Source organism: Schistocerca piceifrons, chromosome 1 (genome assembly GCF_021461385.2).
Source record: "Schistocerca piceifrons isolate TAMUIC-IGC-003096 chromosome 1, iqSchPice1.1, whole genome shotgun sequence".
NCBI lineage: Eukaryota > Metazoa > Arthropoda > Insecta > Orthoptera > Acrididae > Schistocerca > Schistocerca piceifrons.
In genome coordinates this window covers 993895316-993921429 of record NC_060138.1, presented here as the reverse complement: position 1 = coordinate 993921429, position 26114 = coordinate 993895316, and the positions used below count along the sequence as shown (strand labels likewise).

The following is a 26114-nucleotide window of genomic DNA, read 5'->3' as shown; positions in this document are numbered from 1 at the left end:
CGCATTGATGGTTGTCAGAACCAACAGTGACAAAGCAGTTGGAACAGGGTTGGGATGGTGTTGTGTTGTAGTCAGTGGAATTTCTTCTTGAAAGAGGTATGCAGGTTTCATGCAATCCAGTATGACAGTAGTGGTTTTATTTGGAAGGAGAGACAGCGTTGGTCGTATATTTTTGTTTATTATCGCAAAATCGATTTTCGGTCACTTAGTGACCATCTTCAGTGCTGTAATATATAACTTAAATTAGTAAGCACCGGTGTCAATAAGCTTACGGCGATGAGTCTATGTGATCGCCGTAAGCTTATTGACACCAGTGCTTACTAATTTAAGTTATATATTACAGCACTGAAGATGGTCACTAAGTGACTGAAAATCGATTTTGCGATAATAAACAAAAATATATGACCAATGCTGTCTCTCCTTCCAAATATACCCATTATCTGGTCGTAGTGCACAGGACACTATGGAGTCGCCAATCAAGTAGTGGTTTTGCCATTAACAATAACGTCATGCGTTCAGTCTCCTCGTCATGCCACTTTATGCATTCCTGAGTAAGGTGATTGTAATAGGAGTTTGATGCTGTCACAACATAACATTATGTGTGTGCACTTGTCAAGGTCTCGATGTACATACATTTGACTGGTGCCATGTCTGGTCACTTCCAGGGGCCAGATGTGGGAGATGCAATATCTCAGTTGACAAATATCACCACCATTTATCTGTTGGGTAGCTGCAAGGACTGTGGATCCATAAACTCCCCTGGCAGGCATAACATTTCACTGTACACAATTTTGGCAGTTGAAGCGTCCGAACACGGCTTGTAAGTGTTTCTCAGACTGAGCAAAATCATTGGCAAGGCCGTTGTCTAACTTGCATTATGGCACATCAGGGCTGCTTTCAGTGATCAGTGCCAACATTCTACCTTTCCATTGTTTGTGGGGTGATACCTTATCATTTTATGATGCACAATGCCACAGGATGTAGCCAGCTGTGATAATAGGTCTCACTCAAATTGACACCCGCAATACATCATAATACGTGAAGAGCAGCCAAAGTGTAACACCCAACTAGAAACAAAGGCAGAAGCTAAGGTCTCCGCCGAGATGTTGTCTACTGGTGCAGCTTCTGGCTTGTGGGTGAAGCAGTCTATCATTGTAACTAAATAGCACTGACCATTCAATGGAGGTAAGGGATGACCATATCAATATGAATACACGCAAATCAAACTTGTATCCATAAAGTAGCCCACTGACTCGTGCACATGTCTGTTGACGTTGCTGCAGTGCCATTTAATACACGTCCATTCCCAGTCTTGGCAGTCTTTATTGACTCCTAGCCGCACAAAACAATTGGAGACTAGTTGTGTTGTCACACAAACTCTTGGATGGCATAGGTTATGTATATTATCTAAAGCGCACACTTCAGCACCATGGGTAGGAAAAGTCGAGGTTTGCCACTGGACACACCACAGTACAATTTGGCCTCAGTGCTAGGAACCTCTACTGTCTTAAGTTTCAGCAATGATTTAGAGTCTTCAAGCATGTCATGCAGCTCCTGGTACGATTATTATACCACTGCAAGTTCTGTGAAATTCATCGAATGAGTGATGCTGCTAACACAGGAGAGGCAGTCAGCCACTACATTGTCTATTCCAGAAACATGTTTTACATCTGAGCCAAATGAGAAATGTAGGCCAACTGGTTGTGTTGCCATGGTGTTATTTTGTTGAAAGGCATATGTGAGTGGCTGTTGGTCAGTAAAGGTGGTAAATTCTCTGGCCTCCAATTGAGATCAGAAGTATTTAATGGCTACTTAGATTGCTTAAAGCTCTTGGTTGTAGACAGTCCATTCCTGCTGAGACGGAGACAGCTTGAACATGAAGAATGCTAGCTGCTACCAGGCTCCATCAGAACACTGCACCAATTGCCGTCTGACTCCCATCTACTAACAATGCCAAATGTGAGCTTGGTTCTGGCCGTGCGAGTAATGCCGTGTCGCTGTACCCTGCTGAGATTTTTTCATGCACCCATGAATCTAGTGAGTTTCCCTTGATTTTCAGGCCAGAGAGTGCCGCTGTTAATGACACTTTCTACTCCAGCATGTAAGCTAGAAGTTGGCAATAGAAATTGAGGATGCCAACGAAATGACATAATGCCTTACAGGTCTTTGCTGGGTCATCTGCAGAATGGCTTCAACTTTCTCTGGCAAGTGTAGCACACCCAACAATGTGATCCCGTAGCCCAAAAAATCAAGTTGTGCCTGACCAAAGACACACTTGGCAGTATTTAGAGTGGTGCCAAACTGTTTCAATTTTCTGAACACTTAAGTAAGATGCTGGTGATGTTGCTCTGGAGAGGTAGAGAAGATATGAATGTCATCAACATAAGCAAAGCAAAAGTTTAGCCCTTGTAGCATGGAGCTGATGAACCTTTGGGATGTTTGCGCTGTTTCATAGGCCAAATGTCATGAACTGATTCACAAAAAGGCGAAAAGGAGTGATAACTGTTTCCTTCTGTGTATATACTTATGCCACCAGAATCTGCGTATATGCCTTTGCACAGTCTAAAACACCGAATACTGTCATGCCACATAATGCACGATTATAGTTCCAAAGCAAGGGTAAGGGTACAGGGTAAAAACTGGGGACAGTTCTAGCATTCAGAGCCTGATAATCACCACAAGGGCGCCATGCACTGTTCTTCTTTGGTACCAAGTGTAGTAGAGATGACCATTGCTACTCGACAGCTGCATCATACTTTCACGAATCATGCTGTCACATTCCGTTTTTGCTGTGGCAAGTCGATCTGGTGTCACATGGCAAGTGTGGTGGACCTTCTGTAGTCTGTAAGTGATGCACTGTGTCATGGGATACCTCCTTCGGTGTTCCTGGAAGTCTTGTCAGTGCTGGGAAACTCTTCAATAAGTCGGCGTACTAAAAGCTGCCATGTCACACGCGTTCAGCCATGAGCATTGCCGCAACTCGACAAAAACCTGCAGCTGTTAATCCAGTGATGCCGCTAACAAGCTGCATATTCACCATGTTTAGAAGCAGTTGACAATGTGCCAAAAAATTCACACCTACTATGGGTTGTGACACATATGCAATGGTGAAATACCATAAAAAGTCACGCCACAGTCAAAGGTCTGGGTTGAGTCACAGCGTTCTGTACGTCGATATAGCTGAATTGTTGATGGCTGCCAAACAGAAGTGGGTGCACAGCTGTTGCTGCGCAATTTCATGTACAGAAAGATATATCAATCAGAACCAAAGTTGCGGGGGTATTTCTGCCCAGACTTATAGTCACTGACAAATAGGCGCTGAGACAGTGCTCACCAATCGACTGACATGCCTACATCCTATTGCCGCTGGCATTTGGTGTGAGCAGAGCATCATACACTTGTTTGCATGTTCCCCAAAACTCCTATGATAGCAGCAAATGGCGGGTTTGTACCTGATGTTAAGGAAGTGGTGGACAAGTGCCTCCTCAACTGTTCACAACAATGACCCCTGTCTCTGCTGCAGTCATGCCAACTCAATAATTCTTACATCTTCTTGGTCAGTAAATCCACTTTGGTGGGCAGCATGTCATAGCCAGCCCATGTTACTGTTTGCAACGACATGCTGTTGCACACTGCCACAAGTGTGCCCACTGGTGCAAGTGTTATAGCATCAAATATTTTATCATTTAGCTCCACTACTGGCTCATGATAAAATAATAGCTTTGACCTGTAGTGGCAACTGATTGCTCCACAGAGTGCACGAAAAATATCAGGCACAGTTCCCATATCTACCTTACACTGCAAGTGTCACAAATATTGAGGGGTCTTCTGTCACCAATGTCTTCTCGGTTTCGGACTTGTTCAATGCGTTCTTCCTGTGAAGTGGAAACCCATCGTATCAGTTCCATTTTTAACTTCTGATATGCATCCGTTGTACACAGAGAGGTGATCACATCTTCTCTCTCTGCTGTGTATCTCTTACCCAGCTGACTCACAATGATTGCAAATTTTATTGCATCTGCTGTTATTCCAGTGATGAAAAAACTTCCTTCCATCTGCACAAATCATAAAGCTGAGTTATGCAGCCAAAAGGGTGGCAAACACACGGTGAGTCAAGAGACTGAAGACAAGGGCTCCGTCAATGCATCCATCATGTCAAATGTGTATCCTTCCTGTGATACAACGAGGCTGATTCTATCACACCGGCATCACCAGTGTTGGAGCGGCTGTGTGTCTGTGGCTACCTGAACAAATTACTGCATACTATTAGCTGCTGATATAGTGAAAGAGACTCTTTGCATCAGAATCAGTAACACAGATGCATAGAGAGGTGGTTAATGACAAATGCTAGATCAAGGTGTTTTACATGGAAGTAGAACTGATCTGACAACCAGAGTATGCAATAGTCAAAAAACAACAGAATAAAAAACTATGCTAAGAGTAAGTGCAAAAGCATCATAGAATACAGCACCTCTAGTGGCTGATGCAGAAGCACTTTGAGAGTGTTGCAAAATTACGTGTAAAACCACACAACTTGCACTGCACTGTAGTGTCACCTTTGTCTGCTATACATGCAAGACAATGTGAATACAAGATTGCACATATCATGCAGTGCAAAATTTATTTTAATTCAAACAATTATCATAAGAATTTTACACACTTTCTGAACTAAATAAAAATTAAAAATTTTGAATACAAACCTAAAGACTTTCTTGTGAATTTGCCTTTAGACCAGAAGCAAGTATATTTTTACAAACTTTTTTTTTATAAGTTACCGTTTTCTATCACAAGTTTTATGCCTATTGTCATGGAAGAAGCTGGGTAGCACCGTGGTGTAGAGGTTATGATACTAAACTGTTGTGTGGAGGGTCACGAGTTCAAAACTCACCTGGACTGTACAATTTTAATTTCTATATTCAGTTCAAGTACATTCTAGAAGTAGCCTATCCACAAATGTCAAGAATCATTGCACTGGAATGTTCTGCTGAATAAACTTCGTTAAGTGAAGTTAGTGTTCGTCATTCATCTACTTACACCTTCTTTTTTTACATGACATTATTCTGGCGTAGACGGTGGGTATTGGAAATTGTGATAGTGCACATTATCGACGACACAGTGGCTCCATCAGGCCATGACAGAACCGCCGTTTACGTGGTGAGAAACCAGAGTTTGAGCCATATTCATCAGATCGCAATCTATCAGAGACAGAAGAAGAGGACGACATTAGCATGACAGCAACTGTATGCCACCACACGAGACATCCTTCCGGGTTCTCTGGTGATGATGGCCAAGAGCCAAACAAGTGGCTGAAGGTATATGAGCATATAACCAAATTTAAAAAATGGGATGACACCTCCTGTTTGGCTAACATATTTTTCTACTTGGAGAGCACTGCCAAGCAATGGTATGAGAACAACGAGGAGAAGTTCACAAGCTGGGAAGTATTCCATACAGAACTGCACAAGTATTTGGCGACACACAATGACAGAAGTGCAAGGCTGAAGATAAATTAAAGTGCAGGACACAGCATCCTACATTCAAGACATCTTGGAGCTGTGTAAAATAATGGATCCTAGAATGAAGGAGGAAGATAAGGTTGCACATCTCAAGAAGGGTGTTGCTGAGGGCACGTATCAAGCCCTACTCCTGAAGGAGGTTTCGACAGCAGATGACTTCATAAAATGGTGCCAGTATATTGAGACAATGCATCAAAAAAGAATTACACGCAAGAAGTTTTAACGGCTTCCAAAAGTCGTATCCAGGTCTGTGATGGAGGAAGCAACTGATTTCACAAGTGTTCTTCGTCAGATAGTGAGAGAGGAAGTTCAGAAGGCACTTTGATTGCACAGCGAGCAAAAAAGCTTCAAGAGGTCATAAGAGAGGAAATGGAACAGACATTGAACCCAGTCTCTCATCCTTCATTTCCCTTTAAAACGGCAATAAAGTCGAGACCCAGGTGTAGTTATGTTCCTACAATGCCGCATGAGGAACCTGTTTGGGCATCACGGAAGACTGACGTCTGGAGGACCCAGGATAACCAACCAGTACATTTCCACAGCGGATAACCAGGACATGTGGTGTGCCACTGTCGAGAAAGGCGGCAGATATTTGATGACACCCGTGCCAAAAGACGGCAGACCGATCTTAGCCAACGCCAACTCTGGGACAACGAAGATGAACAAGATGATGTGGGTGCAGGATGAAATAGGTCACCATCGCTGCAAGATAGCCGCTGGAGAGGACGCTCCCCAACACACCAATCAAGGTCTCCATTGCCGTTTAGAAGCTCCAGCCAATCACCTAGCTGCCACAACCTGAAAAACTATAAAGAGTGCGACTTTCCTTGGAGGTGAGGCTGCCGAAGAGAAAAATCCTCTGTTGTCAATCACTACAAAAATGATAGGAAACTACATTGATATCCTCATGGATGGCCAAACCGCCCAAGCTCTTGTTGACTATGGAGCATCATATTCAGTCATTTTGGAGAAGTGCCATCGCCAGTTGCAGAAAACCGTATTCATCAACAACAAAACATCTCTGCTGAAGGTGGCTAATGGGATATATGTAAAACCTATAGGAAGATGTACCAATTGTGTGGATATAAGTGGCCATACACAGCCCTTAGATTTCATCATCTTACAAGAGTGTAGTCATGACGTCATTCTCGGATGGGACTTTTTGCAGCTTCTCAGGCAATTACAGATTGTGGTTGCTCGAAGATTATGCTAGACGAGATGAGATACTGTGGACAGGAAGATGTGCATCCAAGTGTGTGGAGACTGTGTGTGCTGGTTGAAGTGATCATTCCTGCAGTCAGCGCTAGAAAGATAACTGTCGATTGATCTTGTAGTGGAATGTAAGAGAAGCATACCACTGAAGAATAACTTGGTCATCCCAGCCTCTGTCATTTTGTTTAAAAACAGATTTGGTGAATTGTGGATAGTTAACTGTCGCCAAGAACCACAGATCCTCCCAAGACACATGTGCTTTGCAAACGCTGAGCCATTAATTGAAGAACAGCCGAGCATCATAGAAACCTCCCATGCTGAGTCTGTGGGCGAAATTAGCGCTACCACTATGAGACAAGATCTTCTAGTTCAACTATCACCAGATCTCACTCAGGAACAACAGAAGAAGCTACTTGCCATTCTTCAAGAGTTCTCTGAATGCTTCAATCCACAGGTGGAGAGCAAATTAGACAAACCAACTGTGAAGCACCAGATTCACACTGGAGACCATCAACCAATAAGCCAGAGAGCATGCCATGTATCAGCAATGGAACATCAAATAATTCACGACGAGGTAGAGAAAATGCTGAAGAATGACATCATTCAGCCTTCGCAGAGCCCATGGTCATCACCAGTGGCCCTCGTCAGGAAGAAGGATGGCATTTGGCACTTTTGTGTTGATTACTGGAAGCTTAATAAGATAACTAAAAAGGACGTTTACCCTCTTCCACGAATTAACGATACACTAGATTATCTGAAGGGGGCCAAGTTTTTCTCGAGCATGGACATGTACTCAGGATACTGGCAAATCGAAGTAGATGAGGCTGTTCATGAGAAAACTGCATTCATGATCCCTTAGGGGCTGTATAAGTTTAAGGTAATGCCATTTGGTTTGTGTAATGCACCAGCAACTCTTGAACGGATGATGGATAATCTTCTAAGGCATCTGATGTGGACGATGTGTCTTTGTTATTTAGATGACATTATAGTGTTCTCAGAGACTCTTGATGAACATATAAAAAGACTGAGGGCTGTTCTTAAGTGTCTCCAACATTGCAGACTGAAACTTAATCCAAGAAAGTGTCTCTTTGGAGCAAAAGAAATCAAAATACTTGGACACCTTATGGCAAATGAAGGTGTGTGGCCAGATCCAGAAAAGGTGAGATCTCTAATGGAATTTCCTATTCCTAAAAGTATTAGGGATGTGTGAAGCTTCCTTGGATTACGTTCTTATTACTGTATTTTTATCAAAAACTTTTGTATCAAAACCAGGCCACTCCAAGCATTGTTGAAAGCCGATGCTAAATTCATCTGGGGTGGTGCTCAACAAGATTCTTTCGATATACTGTGAAGGGCTCTGACGACTGACCCTGTACTTGGTCTGTATGATAAGAGAGCACCTACACACAGACGACATTGAGTAAGGTATCGGCACTGTTCTGGTGCAAATTTCAGATGGAAAAAGAGAAGGTTATAGCCTATGCTTCTAGGACACTTACAAAAGCCGAGAGAAACTACTCAACTACAGAAAGAGAAAGTCTTGCTATGATCTGGGCCATGTGCAAATTTCAACAGTATCTCTATGGAAAGCCGTTCACAGTTGTTACAGACCATCATTCACTTTGTTGGTTGACTGGTCTTAAGGATCCAACAGGATAACTCACCAGGTGGGCACTACATCTTCAATAGTATGACATTACCATGGTGTACAAAAGTGGAAGAAAACACCAAGATGCCGACTGTCTCCCAAGAAACCATGTGCAAGAGCATCAAGACTTTGATGAAGATAGTGACTGTCTCACTGCACTCCAGCATCTCTCTGCTGAGCAGAAGAAGGATGCCAAGATATCTCAAATTATGCTTGCCTTAAATTGGTCAGAGGATGTGACAGGACAATTTAAGCTAGTTAATGGATTACTTTGCAAGAAAAACTTTCATCCGTGGCTACCAGCGATTCCTAAACACATGCGCTTAGATGTTCTACAGAAATTCCATGACACACCTGAGGCGAGACATTTATGATTTCTTAAGACATACAATAGGATCTGCAAGAGATTTTTCTGGCCAGTTTTATTTAGGAGTGTCCGTCACTATGTGTCGCACTGTCGAGAGTGCCAGAGGAGAAAGGCAGTTCCTCAGAAACCACCTGGCCGACTCATACCAATTCCACCAGCCGAAACGCCTTTCCAGTGTATTGGGATTGACCTCCTAGGAATTTCCAACGTCTGCTAGTGGCAACAGATGGATTATTGTTTGCACTGATTATCTGACACGCTGTGCCATTACAAAAGCTGTGAAAACAGCTGAAGCATCTGAGGTAGCCAAATTTATCGTGAAAGACATTGTACTGAAACACTGTGCCCCAAGGTTGTTAATTACGGATCGAGAAAAAGTTTTTCAATTGAATCTTGTGAGAGAGATAAACAGTCGGTGCAACATTACTCATCACATGACGACTGCCTACCATCCACAAACTAACAGGCTTACTCAATGCCTTAATAAGACCTTGGCCGACATGCTATCAATGTTCGTCAATGTTCGTTACGTGCTACCTTTCATGATGTTTGCATACAACACTGCCAAACAAGACACTACAGAATTTATGTCATTTTTCCTGGTGCATGGGCATGAGGCGACTAAGACAATGGACACTGTGTTTCCGCTACATCCTGATGACGTGGATGACGACTACATCAGCCAGGTGTTAACCAGAGCTGAGGAAGCTCGGCAGTTAGCTCGACTCCGCACGCTGCAGGCTCAAGAAAATGATCGCTGAAGTTATGACGCAAGCCACCGTCCTGTTGTCTACCAGCCTGGTGACTTCGTCTGGATCTTCAGTCCTGTTTGGAAGGTTGGTCTCTCTGAGAAGCTCCTCAAGCGCTACTTTGGACCTTGTAAGGTTGGGAGACAGTTGTCTAATGTTACTTATGAAATTGAAGATTTCAACCCTTACACAGGACGACAAAAGATCAGAGATATGGTCTATGTCCTTCAAATGAAGCCCTATAAGCATCCTGCAACCCAGGGTAAATTTGAAGCTCCAGCAACAGGCAACAAACGGAAAGGTTCTAAGAATATCACCGCCAGGGTAAGAATCAGTCACCAGGAGTCAGAGTATGCAGGACCGATGACTCATTCCCAGAATAAGAGGACGTAACACTGAGACGCTGTTCTCTTAAGGAGGGAGCAATGTCACAGAAGAAGCTGAGTAGCACCATGGTGTAGAGGCTCTGATACTAAACTGTTGCATGGGTGGTCGTGAGTTAAAACTCATCTGCACTTTACAATTTTAATTTCTATACTCGGTTCAAGTACATTCTAGAAGTATCCACAAATGTCAAGAATCATTGTACTGGAATGTTCTGTAGCTGTATATATACTATACATGCTCTGGCCAGAGGCAGTTCGCTCCACGCTCTTGTATGTGCAAGTGATGAATAAACCTTCATTAAGTGAAGTTACTGTCCGTAATTCATCTACTTACACCTTCGTCTACAAGACACACTTGGCTGTTATACAATAACCTCAAGATCACAACGAAACATTTTAAATTAATACTTACCGTGATAGTGTATTCTATAGTTGAAAACATTGGAATAAGTTCAGCAGGCTGCTGCTGCTCTGATATTCCAGAATATTGTGGTGGAAACTGAAACAAATTGTCGTAACTGTTAATGGAATTAAAACTGCTAACATTCAGTGGCTCTGAATTTGAGCATAATGATGAAACACTATAAATCAACAATTTTATAAAAATCAGAGTTGAAATATTTCTTCTTTCAATTTATTTAAAGTTTCTGTAATCTTAAACTACATCTTGCTTATTGGAATTTAACTCCTGCTTTCAAACATGTCAATAACATATTTATGCACTTACATATATATGAAAACTTCATTCCTTTTAACATAGTTCTCCAACTGTTTCCACTGTACAGGTGGAATTAGAAGACACATGTGCCAAATCGAACAGTAAAACAAGTTCTATCTATAATGTATGATGATGTGTCATAACAAAACATGCAATGCAATAATTTTTTATAATGAATTCTCAGTAGCTTGATTAAATATTTTTATACTTCGGTCTCCAGCAGGTGTAATTTAACACAACAGTCTGCTGAAGTACGAATCATTTAGGAATAAAGGAGCTGACTCGCTCTCTCATCAACAGGTACGCAAACAGAAGGTACAGAGCTTTGCTAGCTTTTAGAATGCACTTTCTTTTTCAAGGGATGTAGCATAAATGTCGACTGCCAGCTATTTTCTGGCCCACAGTGAGTGTACTGGGATGAGGTGCAGGTGGGGGTGAGGAGTGGGTTGAGGGACAAAGAGGCTGCTGGATGCAGGGAGGGGGTTGGGGCGAAGTGTCTAGCAGTTCCATTAGGTCAGGAAGGTTACAGGAGCAAAGAATGTGCTGTAAGGATAGCTCCCATCTGCACAGCTCGGAAAGCTGGTGGTGGTGGTGGGGAGGATCCAGATCCTGAAATGAAATCTCCATGTGCTCTGCTGCATGTTGTGGCACTGGGTGGTCTACCTTGCTTTTGGCAACAGTTTGACAGTGGCCATTAATTTGGACTGACAGTTTGTTGGTTGTCATACCAATGTAAAACGCTGTGGAGTGCTTGCAGCAGAGTTGGTATATAACATGGATGCTTTCACAGGTGGTCCAGCCTCTGATGGGGTAGAACAAGCCAGTGATGGGACAGGAGTAGATGGTGCTGGGTTAGTGGATTGGGCAGGTCTTGCATCTGGGTCTTCTGCAGGTGTATGATCCCTGTGGCAGGGGATTGGGGATGGGAGTGGCGTAGGGATGGACTAGGATGTTGTGAAGGTTGAGTGGGCAGTGGAACACCACTCTGGGAGGGGTTGGAAGTATCCTGGGAAGGAAGTCCCTCATTTCAAGGCATGATGATAGATAATCAAAGCCCTTATGAAGGACATGGTTCAGCCATTCCAGCCTGGGATGGTATCAGGTGACAAGGGGGGCTTTTCTTTGTGGTTGGTTCTCGGGATGGGTATGATGATCAGGTGTCTTTGAGCACATGGCACAAGAGGACTATTTGTGAATTAGGTCTGGAGGGTATTTCCTGTATGCAAAGTCATTTGTAATGCCTGCAGCATACTGCGTAAGGGAGTTATCACTGCAGATGTGTCTATTGCAGGTGACCAGGCTGTATGTGAGGGATTTTTTGGTGTGAAAGGGATGGCAGTTGTCAAAGTGCAGCCCCTTCTACCTGCACTCCTAGCTAGCCCACAGATGGCTCCCCATTCTCCCACAAGCTGCTAGATGCTTCCCCCCAACACCCTCCCTGCCTCCTGACTCTCTCAATTTCCTCACCCCACCCCACCCTACATCTCACCCTAATACACTCACCCCGGGACAGGAAATAGCTGGCAGTCGACTGAGTACCATGTAGGAGACAGGTGTGTGTGTGTGTGTGTGTGTGTGGGCGCGCGCGCGCTTGTGTGCATGTGTTACCTACGAGCTTGACAAAGGAAGTGCATTCCATAAGCTAGCAAAGCTCTGTACCTTCTGTATGTGTACTTCCTATCAATAACACAGCACTTCTGCCTTTCAGTGTGTTGTCTACTTATAATTCATAATTCTCAACCAGTCTGTTGAAGTACTAGCATTGTTCATTTTTCTTTTTAAATCTAGATATAGAATTAGATGAAGGACCTTGTTGGTTTCAGACTTTCCAGCATCATGTCAAAATCAATTATGGAAAATGTACATAAAGACTACTACGATGGAAGCTAATTCATTTTGCATCCGTTATGAACCACAACTATCACTCAAACCCCTTCCATTCAATGTGGCTTGGAAAAGTAACGTAGATACTTCTTGATCAGATTCTCTTGGGCTTTCAGCTGCACCTAGTGATTTAAAATCCACAAGCTTTTGACTGAGCGGTCCTCAGGTGTTATCAAGTGGTGACCTCATGTGACTGCTGCTGCCATCAGTAATGTCACTGGTACAACAAGGTCTCCACAAAAACAAATTTTAACATAACTGAAGACACTAATCCTTGTCCATGATGGGGTCAAGTATGACCCTCACACAACACCAGAGAGGAGTGGTGACCTTTACCTCAGTTCTGCTTTCGGAGCACAGAAGGCAGATGTAGGGTGTCACCTTTCGGAGGGAGAGGCAGGACTTGTTGCCCTATTCCACTCTACTTCTCCCTTCTCCTAACACAGCCTCAGTTCTCATTTGCTTATGCTCATGGCCAACTGCAATGTTATACTATCTGCACTCTATCCTGGGACACTGTGGACATGGAGATGGCACTCATAGTGAAGAAAATCAGTCCTGCTCTTCTCGAAGGAACCATCTGAGTATTTGCCTCCAATAACTTATGGAAAACATGGTTAAGCTAAGTCCAGATGGCAAGACAGGAAATTGAACCTGCTCCTCCACCATGATGTTTCCATGGCATAATCTCTGCAGCACCTTGGTCAGAGGCAGGCACAAGAAGACTAGGTTACAAAAATAACAGAACAATGACCCATAATTCTGTGTATGATGCACACAAATGTCACATTCGGAAAGAGCAAGTGAAACCGAAGGCTGTGAACATTCAGCATACCCTGATATTCTAACAATTTACTCTCATCTACAAAGTTTAGCTAATAGTCAATTACATACACAGCCATTATTACAACTGCAGAAGTAGTATATACACTACATTCTTTTCAAGTATTGAAATTTTGATTGTTAGCTTTTGCAACTAGTTTCAAAGTTTAAATACAAATAATCTGTATGTTTTCCACAAAACACATGAAAGACCGAGTAGCAACTTACCGGATTTCGCTGAAAACAGAAGTTGCAGACCCACAGTTTTGCTCGATAATCAACTTGACACAGAGGATTCAAAATTGCCCTGCATGTATTCCTTGTACATAAAACAGGATCATACTGAATTGGCGGAAGATCTATTAACACAGAAAACACATGCAAAATAAATATCAGGGTAGTTCTAAATCAAAAGTACATTACTGTTTCCATAAAAATACAAGCACAGCAATGATAAATAATTAAGTGGGTGAAGACAACCATTTGTAGGGACTTCAATGAGTGAGCAGCTAATAGCCACGAACAAGAAATTGAACACTAGCATGACTTATTCTCTCTTTCACACACACACACACACACACACACACACACACACACACACACACACACACACACAGAGAGAGAGAGAGAGAGAGAGAGAGAGAGAGAGAGAGAGAGAGAGAGAGGACTGGGTCGTCAGAGCAGTGCTAGAATAATGATGTGTGTGTGGGGGGAGGTTGGTTGGGTTGGGGTATAAAGGGACCAAACTACAGGGTCATCAGCCCCTCAAAATAAGTCTGGGAAAGTAATATGGTGTGAAAGTAGTAGGGAACCACACCGAAAGAGAAAACGAAGGAAGCAAACAAAGAAGGGGAAAACATACACCACAAGGAAAAGTAGAGGAAGGTATTAAAATCGTAGAGCAGATGGCCTGGGCTGGCTGATCACAAGAATAAAAAATGATGGGTCAGCCACTCTGCAACACACTAATATGTCAAGCCTAAAAAGACAAGGCGAGATGAACACATGTAGGGAAAAGACACACACACACACACACACACACACACACACACACACACACACACACACAGAGAGAGAGAGAGAGAGAGAGAGAGAGAGAGAGAGAGAGAGAGAGGACTGGGTCGTCAGAGCAGTGCTAGAATAATGATGTGTGTGTGGGGGGAGGTTGGTTGGGTTGGGGTATAAAGGGACCAAACTACAGGGTCATCAGCCCCTCAAAATAAGTCTGGGAAAGTAATATGGTGTGAAAGTAGTAGGGAACCACACCGAAAGAGAAAACGAAGGAAGCAAACAAAGAAGGGGAAAACATACACCACAAGGAAAAGTAGAGGAAGGTATTAAAATCGTAGAGCAGATGGTCTGGGCTGGCTGATCACAAGAATAAAAAATGATGGGTCAGCCACTCTGCAACACACTAATATGTCAAGCCTAAAAAGACAAGGCGAGATGAACACATGTAGGGAAAAGACAAACATCACGGCAAACAAAATGCAAAGAAAGGGTGATAGAGAGTTAAAATGGAGGGAGGGTGGAGAACTTGGAGATAAGGCCAGATGCCCACCCTTAGATTGCATGACAAAAACCCCTCACGAATAAAATGTAAAACTAAATCTGCTGTTGAGACATTGTCACCCAACGCCGTAGGTAGGGCACTGGGGAGGCTAAAAGTCTGCCTCAGAGCAGTTAAAAATGGGCAGTCCAACAAGATGTGGACGACAGTTATATGAACGCCACAGTGACGGAGGAGGTGACCAAATTTTATCCATGTACGGTTGATGTGGAGCTGGCAAAGGACAACAGATTCCCTGAGAGTGGCTCACATGGATGATCACCACACATTCATTGTCTCCTTGATAACACAGAGTTTATTTGGTGTACTGAGGGTGCGCCATTCAGTATCAAAGATCATGAAAACTTTGTGACCGAAGATCAATCGCAAATCGGTCTCCGGCAGGCCAATCTCCAGAGTTGGTTTACAAGCACCCTGTAAAAGACAAGTTAATTGCTCGGTATCCCGACGTGTCCTGGGGCTTCTAGGCTGCTTAAGGAGTCACTACAGATGACAAAGGACTCACTGGTGCAGGAGCAGATATGCTCAAGAGCAGCATAAATGGAAACCAACTCTGCAGTGAAGACACTGCAGCCATTTTGCAAGGAGCGCTGTACAGTTGGCCAACTTGAGCCTAAGTGAAGCCACAAGACCATCAGCCATTGACTCATCTGTGTAGATTATTTCTGAGCCCCTGAACTTGCTGAGAAGAGAGAGGAATTGCTGGCGAGGGACCTCAGGTGGAACTGAGCCTTTTGGGCTTTGTGATAGGTCCAGCCAAGGCTGTGGATGAGGTATGGTTGCTGGAAGTGTACAGAAGTGGACTCGCAGGAAAGGTGGTAGAGGGGGAGTGTCGAATTCAGTAAGAAGTGACCACACATAGATGGCAAGGGGATTACCAGTTCAGAGCCACCTTTGAGGGAGACGGTAATTTGGATGGCAAGGCCAACTGTGAATGTGGGCAGTATAATTGGCAAGCAGTAATTGCCACCGTACCTGCAATGGAGGAACACCAGCTGCCATGAGGACACTGTTCACTGGGGTCATTCGAAAAGCTCCCATCATGAGCCTAACTCCACAGTGGTGAGTAGGGGTCCAGCAGACGCAGTGTGGAGGGCGATGCTGCACCGTGCACCAGGCTCCCAGTCAATACAGAACTGTACGAGGCTTTGTACAGCTACCTGAAAGCCGTGAGTGAGGGGCCACGACTGCACCTTCCGTATAGCTCCCTGCAGCTGGCATTCAGTCACACCAATAGAAGAGGAGCAGAAGGAAATACAAAAATCATCAGCATATAGGAGGGGAGATACTAAGAACCCTACTGCTAATGCAAGGCCATTGAGAGCAAATAAAAAGAGTGGGACACTCAGGACAGAGCCCTGTGGGACCCCATTCTCTTGCATATGGGGTGCACTGTGGGAAGCACTGTCGCGAACTCGGAAAGTGTAGAATGAGAAAAAGTTCTTTATAAAAACCGGGAGTCAGTCCCAGAGACCCCACTCATGCAGAACAGCGAGGGTATGATGTCACCATGTGGTATTATAGGCCTTCGTTTGGTTGAAAAAGACAGCAAAAGACAGGCGTTGTCACTGGGTAAAGGCCGATCGAATGACAGATTCCAGGTTGAGCAAATTGTCGGTAGAGTGCCCTTGGTGAAAATTGCCCTGGGGAAGAACTGAAGGCCCCGAGACTCAAGGAACCAACATAACTGCTGGCTCACCGTACGCTCAAGCAGCTTGCACGGAACATTTGTGAGACTGATAGGATGATAGCTGTCTCCATCTAATGGGTTCTTACCAAGCTTTAGCACTGGGACGATGATACCTTCCTGCCATTGTGACAGGAATTCACCATCGCTCCAGATGTGGCTGAAGACGACAAGGAGGTGGCGCTGAGATTCCGCTGTCAGATGTTTAAGCATTTGGGAACGGGTGCGGTCTGGGCCAGGGCACATGTCAGGTGGGGGAGAGGGAGTGACACATTCTGATAAATTCAGTCTCAAAGACTGAGACAAATTGTTTAATTTAAAGTCTATTTATTATACCCTTGATATTTCATACTCATACTAAGAAATGATTTGGAGTAATCAAACTATTTCAGTTAAAAGGATATTTACCTGGCCTTTCTTTCAATGGTTGATACAAACATCCCAGTGGTACTACCAAACGAGTTGCCTCAAGTCGACTTGAAGGCCAAACATTCCATGTAAATCGCACGCCATCACGATCTTCATTTTGTTGAATGAACTCCTCATATGTGGTCATTTTGATACTCTAGCTAAAAGAGAAGAAGACAGTTACAAAAACAATAAGATCTATTCAGAAACAAAATATCAAGACACACAAGCCCACTAACAGAAAAGTATAGGGCCCACATAAAGCATCCACTGAGAATTGTCATCTGACATCCCCGGCATTTTTGAAAGCATCTGTTGTTTTTCTTTTGAGATGCGTAGACAACAGTAATCCCAAACAAACAATGCCCTTGGGTATTTTATGTGAAAGAGTCATTTTGTTTACATGACATACAAAATGTTGTTCCAAATGTAATTTTAAAAGAGTCATAAACACCAAAGACAAAGCACTTACAGTTCTCAGTTCAACATTCACTATAAAGAACAACAAGCATTATTGGCACTTCTGCTATGCAAACACTTAACACTCTCAACAATAAAATGTGAACCACTCATCACACAATTTGTGTCAACATCCACTGCACTTAAGTTCCAAGTCAGTATAAAATACAGTTTCATTTATATTTACCAATTTCAAAAACTGTCCATTCTATATGAATTTAAATGACTGTTCTTTACCATTTTCCAAAATTAATGCAGGCACTCATGGTTCTGGAGTCACAAGTGGGTGTACTTTGTGAGTGCACAGATGAAGATAATCTATGTTTATATCAATCAATACTGTATGATAGCAACCAACTGAATGAGACAGCGCAGCTGTTAATTATGGCACGGAGGATGGAGTTTTGTTTTATTCGGCCATCCTGATTTAGGTTTCCTACATGATTTTAAACAAATGGCAGTGCGGTTCCATGTCAAGGCCACATAGGCCTACAACCACCTGTCCTACCACTGCCATAAATAATACTGACATATTCTGTGAGTAGGTCTATGTGTATTTTTTGAACTATGTACTGTCACTGCATTATCATGACAAATCCATTATCTTTGTAAGATGAGTCATGGGCGATTACATAAAAAAATGCCACTAACAGTTAAATATGTGATTTCCTGACTGGAATATTTTGAATGATAAAACGAATTTACCAATCAAATGTAAGTAATAACATTAATTCCTGCATATGTAGTTCATGAACAAAATATTTACACAAATCTTCAAGATTAAACCATGGTTGAGCTTATTTGAGGCGTTCATCAGAATATTTGTGGCCTGAGATTTTTATCCCTCAAATAAGCTTAGCAAGAGATGAAACCTAATAATGTGTAGTTTTTGATGAATGGGTTGTCTGTAAACACACTAGATCATACTTCACAATGTCCTAGACACTGAAGGGCCAGAAATGACAATCACTTGAAATTCCCCCACGGATGTCATCATTTACTTTTTGTGACATCTCTGATGCTTTATACACGACATTGGCTATGGACCAGCACACGTAGACACAAAAGCTTCGCAGTGCTGACATTGTATGGTTAACCAAACACAATAACTGAGCAATGAGAACTAACCTAGACCTCGGGTTACGCTGCACAACAGTCTGTCGTAACAACCAAGTTTTCATAGGGGATACAAAACCACACTAGAGCTGCACAATGTATCTGCAGTTAATTATAAATAACAACTGGATGCTGTTACGTAGTGAAACAGTGCACACAGATATTCTGTCATAGCTATGAGTCTGCTCTTGATTGTGGCTGAAAATGTGTTTAGACTGCAATTGTGTTCACACACGACTTCTGCAAGGCACATTCTGACAGATGCCTTCTGAAATATTAGCCTGTAATATAGGTTTACAAACAGACATTTACAGTTTTACTCACTTTGGTATGAATGCACTGTATAAATACTTGAGTTTATTTGGCAACCAATCACTCTGCAACAAACACACGCCTCACGAAACACTACACATAAAAACACGAAGCTTCCCACCACCACACGCACTGCACTCCAACATCCACTATCCACGTCACTCGACAGATGGATGCAAAGATAGCAAAGAGCGAGATACTACACTCGTTCAAAAGTCACCCTTTTTTATCTTGCACTAATTAGGGACCGAGATTTTTTTATTGAATTAAAATTAAAGCTGACAGAACAGGTGCTGCGTTACTCTCTTTCACAGCCAAAGGTGATATACAAAACAATGATATACTTATCTTTATCAATAATCTTGCAATTAAGAAAAGAGCGGCACTGCAGTGAATCTATTTCCACGTATTTGGCAAAGGCATTACGCTATTCACAAATATACTGTCAGAATCTTGGGGCATGAACTTGATAACACATACTGAAAGCTGCATCTCTTTCACAGTACCTTCAGTTTTACGTTGAATGTTAGAGTACTCTTACGTTATGTACATCAGCTGAAATAATTATCTATTTTTTTAGGCGTGTCTCTCATTGCATGCTGAAGTTTTCGTTCACTCGACCGATTCAGTATGCAAAAGGCAATGCATACGTTCTTGAGTCTTAGGTCTCTACTTATGTCAAAAAATCACACAACTATATATTGTTAACAATATTCAGGGATGGCTTAAAACCCAAGCGACACAACTAAATATTGTTAACAATATTCAGGGATGGCTTAAAAGCCAAGCAACACATGCGGCTGCTTGGGATGCCAATCTGATGGGTCGCCGCTAATGCAAAATCTGTTCGCAGGAAGCAGCACAACGAGTAGTGAAAAGAATCCGCTTCCACGCTCATTAGATTTAGACTTCTTTTTAAAGGTCTTACCAAGAACGCAAGGAACAGAAATGAATTTATGAGGGTGGTAGGGAAACGAAGGGTGAGCCAAATGATATGTCGCTTGCGAGAAAAAACGTTCTCGAACAGATACTGAGAACGTCTACAAAAATTTGTAATGGAACCTACTAAATAATTTGCACTTCATGGACCCTCGCATAATCAGTTCGGCAATAGATCATTATCAACGGCAGTAGGAGTAACGGCACTCTATTGTAAAGGCTAGTCCACACTGGTCACGTTGAAACATTCCAAAAAGCATTTCAAATGGCGGCATGTATCAGCCATCAACGGTCACGTCATATCACGTCAAGGTTTCTCAGGAAGGAAGTTTTGCCTTATCGCTGTCTATCGCCATCTGAAGTTAACGTGTTTTCGTCGTGCTCTATGATGTTCTGTTTTGGATTTTGTACTTTTATGTCTTTTTAATCTTTATTTTGCTTTATTTTGGTGGCAAATTGCAGTAGTTCCATGAGGACTTGGGTATTTTTTTATTGAATAATCTTCCACAAGTGAGATTAGATATCTGAAAGCGAAAAAATGCTTATATTTTATAATAACGGAACAGGGCTGACACCTACACTGTATATAAATGAGAACATAAGTTGAAGGAATTTTCATTAAATACCACTTTAAGTGAAAAAGTGATCTCAAATTAAGAAGATTAATGCAATCGTTTATGACTTATTAGTTACATAAGAAAAATAAACGTCATGGATAAGGTAAACAGTCTCACTGTATTCCATTATTTACATTATTTATGGGCTTGCAAGTACATAATTTCACTAGCAAACAAATATCGATGACTGGATGTGTTGGCGACACTTCTCTGCACTTTACCATAGAAAACGAATCAAAAACATAAATATGAAGTTCACTTTGGCCATTAATAAATCGTTGTTAGTTCTGCCACTATGTTCCGACTTTTGCATTACGGATGTTAACTCACAACTTCACTTTCACTATTCAGTACTGGGCTAAACGAATTGAATTGACATGAGGTGACGCCCAGTGTGAATACACCCTAAAGTTGAAGTGACATGATGTGGTGGTCCATTGTGATATTACGAAATAGATTCGCCTTCTGTGACTATGCATTGATGTCAGCTGTTTGCGACAAATGACACTTTGTGCCAGACCAGGACTCGAACCCGGATTTTCCATTTATTGTAAGCAGGCACCTTAACCACTCCAGCTATCCGAGCATACCTCCAGGACTAGTCAAAACTTCCATATGTCAGTAGTCAGCATCCTTACGCTCGCACAGTTCGCGATTCCTGCACAGGGAGACAAATATGGTACCATCATTTTCCCCTGTTGAGGCAATGATGGCTACAATATTTGTGTTTATACACTGTCTGTATCTACACAAAACACTGTCCTTCATTTGTATGTGAAGCATGGGAATAATGATTGCTTAAATACTTTTGAGTGCACTATAAATAGTCTAATCTTCTCTTTTTAGTCCCCCTTATGTACGGGGGTTCTAGATTATTGACAGATCTTTCAAACTTAAAGCTGGTCTGAAGGACACTGTGTCATGAAGATACAGAAACTGTATAAACTGAGGCTTTGTAAACATCAATGATGGTTCTAGTGTGAAATGGCCGTAAGAGTGAAATGCACAACTTTTTTTTATTTTGTCTCCTCGTTAAAAGATATGATTAATAACTGAGCAGCCATAATATACTCCACTTTCTGACACACTAAAAATATCAGGCATGCCCAATAAATTTTTCTTAATAGAATTCTTGGCGGTTGTCCATCTCTTGACTATCTCATACTCCAGTGATCTCCAGGACTTTCCAGATATTGGGCACCAGTAGCGACCCAGGTATTTCCACAATGCAGAGATTGTCTTTCTGTAGTGTCTGATACTGTTCATCGCTTTGGCGGGTATCATTTGCTTTAATGTTCTTCTATGATTTTTCTGCAGAGAATGTTTATGATAAATTGCGTGAAAAGTGTCTGGTGCACATGTGACAGAGCTCAGACAAACAATTTCATTTTGAGATTCATGAATGGAGAATCTAAATCATTTGAGAGCAGTATAATACTAATATTTACAGCTATACTCTGCAAACTACTGTGAAATGTCTTGCAGACTGTACTTTTCATTTTATTAGAGCATCACCCCATACGATTTGCATATGGAGCACAGGAAGGAAGAGTGCTTAAACAGCTCTGAGTATCATGTAATTAGTCTAAACTTCTCTTTTCGCCCCCTTCCTCCACCCTGTGTAGGGAGGTTACAGATTATTCATATATTTTCATTTAAAGCTAGTTCTTGAAACCATGTAAACAGGTTTTCGCGTGATTATTGGTGTCTATCTTGAAGCATCTGCCACTTCAGAAGTTTCAGCATCTCTTTGATGCTCTCCCAATGGGCAAATAACCTTGTGGCTATACATCTTGCCCCTCTTTGTATATGTTTAGCACCCATTATTTCGTACAGGTCCTACAGGCTTGAGTAATATTCTAGGATGCAAACTCACCATCACAGAATTTGGTTGCATCTAGAAATTCCAAAACTACTCATAAAAGTATGGCTAAAGCAATAGTTGGTACAAGAGAAGGACAGCTTTGTGATTAAAAAAAAGGGCTTGGTTTCACCTGAGCAGAGTTAGAAGTGAAACAGTTCCAGCGGATGTCATTAATTTTCTGTGACAACTCTCTAAACATTACGAAATAGATTCGCCTTCTGTGACTATGCATTGATGTCAGCTGTTTGCGACAAATGACACTTTGTGCCAGACCAGGACTCGAACCCGGATTTTCCATTTATTGTAAGCAGGCACCTTAACCACTTCAGCTATCCGAGCATACCTCCAGGACTAGTCAAAACTTCCATATGTCAGTAGTCTGCATCCTTACGCTCGCACAGTTCGCGATTCCTGCACAGGGAGACAGAGCTGTTGAGAGCAGTATAATACTAATACTTACAGCTATACTCTGCAAACTACTGTGAAATGTCTTGCAGACTGTACTTTTCATTTTATTAGAGCATCACCCCATACGATTTGCATATGGAGCACAGGTAGGAAGCTGCAGAGAATGTTTATGATAAATTGCGTGAAAAGTGTCTGGTGCACATGTGACAGAGCTCAGACAAACAATTTCATTTTGAGATTCATGAATGGAGAATCTAAATCATTTGAGAGCAGTATGATACTAATATTTACAGCTATACTCTGCAAACTACTGTGAAATGTCTTGCAGACATAAAAGCATAAAAGCTTTACAGCTGAGTAACTTAAAACTAAGGGACTTAGTAACAGTTTCAAAGTTAGTGTCGACATTGAGCTAAAAGATGAAGTAATGGGTAATACTATATGGTCCAAAAATATTACAGTAAAGTGTTTTTTATTCCGAAGAATGTGTAATATCCCTGTCAAACAGGCTCTACTATGATAAACACATACTAAGAACAACTAAGTGAAAATGGATCACATACAACCCAGAATGTCATTCCTATAGTTATAAATGGTGTCAATGTACAATGCCTTAGGAATAAACTTGATATGCTGTTATTCCTTATAGAAGAAGTGATGTGTTTGTGTGAAAACTGGTTATCAGCACAAAAAGCCAAGTACTGAAACTGTATTGAGTACTTAAACTTGGTAAGTATGTGGTACAGAACAAGTATTTCCTTTGGTGGTGTACCTATATATGCTAACAGAAAATTCAGAGTTAAAGAAACTGTTTTAAAAAGCTACTCTGTGGACCTAGATTTAGAGTTGGCTGTTTTGGAGTTATTAGATTTAAAATAATTAATGTCTCAGTAAACCACTCTCCAAATGGCAACTTTGAAAGTTTTCTTAACCAAATGGAATCTTGCCTGTGCCACTTAATGTGCTTGAAAACTAAAATTGCATTGTCTGGTAATCTGGATGCACACTTTGATGAAGAGAGCACTAAGGAGAGAGAATTTGTGTACCTAGTAGCCAGTTATGGGCTATTTGTAGCAAGACATCTACCAACCAGAGGCGATGCCTGCCTTTACACTTTGATCACAAATCTAAATACTTGAGACTATGAGATGACTGTAGTTGATCCAATGCATTAGTTATGGAACTGTATACAAAAGGAGATAAGACTTAATCAACTGTTACATGAAATTCTAATTACGTATTCACAAAAAGGCTCACAAACAAAAAAACGTTAAATTATTTTTAGACAACAATATCCGCAGTAAAGTGGGTGCCAGGATTACAGGAAACGGCAGCGACTGATTCATTTAGAGAGTTCCAGATTATCATAGACAAATTTGACTATATCTATCCACTGAAGACCAAAAAATTTCCTGGAAGCATGTCACAACACAGTCACAGTGTGAAAGAAAAAGCATGGTGTACTGATGAATTTAAAAAATTGAAATGCATCACACTGCTATTACAAGAACACTACAAAATAGCAACAGAGCCCAGTGCAAAGGACTTGTTATACAGCAGCCATTTACAAGCAATTATAGAAAGAGTGTAGAAGAAGGCAAAAAGAAAACCAATGATAGGTTCACTGAAGGAGCTCACAGTTCATGCAAAGCAACATGGGACCCAATCAATAAACACAGGAAGAAAACCACCTCTCCCTAAAGCTTGTGCAGTCCAGGTGACTTTAATAGTTATTTTATTGACATAGTGGAAAGCATTGTAAGTAGAATCCCAGACCGCAATATAGATCCTGCAGCTGCTGAAATAAATGACAAAAGATGCATCACACTGAACGGGAGGAAATTTCAGAAAAAAGATGTAACATACATTGTAAAATCTTTTAAAACTTCCAATAGTCGGGATATACACAGGATGTCTACTAATGTCCTCAAGAAAATTATCTATGAAATTGCTGAATCATCAACTATGGTAATTAATAAGTGTTTTACTGTTGGTTTATTTCCAGACTTTCTGAAACTTGCAATCACAGTACCAATTTACGAAAAGGGTGTCCCAATCATGGTAGTAAGCTTCAGACCAATCTCAATCATTTCAATCTGTACTAAAGTCATTGAGACTGCAATGAAAGACCAAATATCAAATTACTTTGAAATTAATGAACTTTTCACAGATGCATAGCATGCTTTCCAGAAAGGCAAATGTACAACAACAGCAACACTAGATCTGGTTACTAGGATAAAAAACAGTTTTGAGTATAAAGAACCCATAGCACTGACACCTTAGCGACCTTAGTAAGGTATTTGACTGCATTCCTCATGAGGCACTCCCATAAACAAGCTCAGTAAATATGGAGTTGGAGTTATTGTTCTGGCAGACTTATTTGGAAAACAGAAGGTAGATTGTTTCAGTCCTAGGAGCACTATCATGTGAATGGAAGTTGGAATATGGTGTGCCACAGGGATCAGTGATGGGCCCCCCCTCCTGCTCCTAGTTTTCGTAAATTATTTAAGTGCACATGGACGGTACTTGCAGTTTGCAGATGACGCAATTCTGTACTCGAAAGGTATTTATGCCAGCAAGGCTCATGAAGAATTAGATGATTTGTTATAAACAAAATGAATGTAAATAAATAAAAAACGCAAAAATTGATATGTAGCCTCAGTGCAAAGGATATCTAAAAAGTGCAGGAACTGTGAAGATTCTGGAGTTCATAGTGGACAGTAAATTCACTTGTCAAGAACACACTGTCATGAGTCATATACTTCCTGAGGAAACTGAAGATGTGGTAACTGATCAGTACCTGCTGATGATATATTATTCACTGTTCCACAGCCATATCAGTTATGGCCTGTTACTATGGGGTCACTCTACAGACAGCAAGAAAATTCTACTACTACTATAACAAAACCAATAAAGACCATAACATCAGGCAGGAACTGGATCACTGCAAACCCATCTTCACATGTCTAGGAGTGACGACAATTTTCAGTCAATATGTCTTCACCTGCCTTATCAATGTGAAAGAAAGCGATGAAACATCCACCAACAGGAGTGAGGTCCACAATTATAACACACACAGTAACGAAGACATAGACATCCCAAACTATCAACTCTCTAAGACATGGGACAGTTTTCCAAAAGTAGCTATTAAAATGTTCATCCATCGAAATACTAAAAAGCAGTACTTGGACTTGATGAAATGTTGAGGAAATATGTTCCAAAAGCTCCACCACAAACACTGCACAGTTTAAATGAGTCCTTTGACAGTGAAACAGCAAATTGCACTCACTAAATAATGCACTACCATATGAAATGAAGTGAACGTAATGAGATTTTCACTCTGCAGCAGAGTGTGCGCTAATATGAAACTTCCTGGCAGATTAAAACTGTGTGCCAGACCGAGACTACAACATGGGACCTTTGCTTTTCGCA

The 26114-nt window shown here is 41.6% G+C and overlaps 1 protein-coding gene across 7 annotated transcripts in view; it reads right to left on the bottom strand.

The window, feature by feature from the left end:
- The window catches only part of LOC124780080 (protein transport protein Sec23A), a 103939-nt gene extending 84914 nt beyond the window's left edge, over positions 1-19025 (bottom strand). For 3 of the 7 annotated variants that reach the window (XM_047253788.1, XM_047253797.1, XM_047253804.1), the window contains exons 1-4: positions 18867-19023; positions 16968-17128; positions 13531-13661; positions 10291-10377 (exon numbers count right to left, since the gene is read on the bottom strand). In XM_047253788.1, the coding sequence (XP_047109744.1) occupies positions 10291-10377; positions 13531-13661; positions 16968-17115 (366 nt within the window). In that variant the 5' untranslated portion in view covers positions 17116-17128; positions 18867-19023. Of the gene's footprint in view, positions 1-10290; positions 10378-13530; positions 13662-16967; positions 17129-18866 lie in introns of all 7 variants that reach the window. The other 4 variants (XM_047253758.1, XM_047253773.1, XM_047253765.1 and 1 more) reach the window with 3 other exon arrangements.
- Between the last annotated feature and the right edge of the window lie 7089 nt (positions 19026-26114).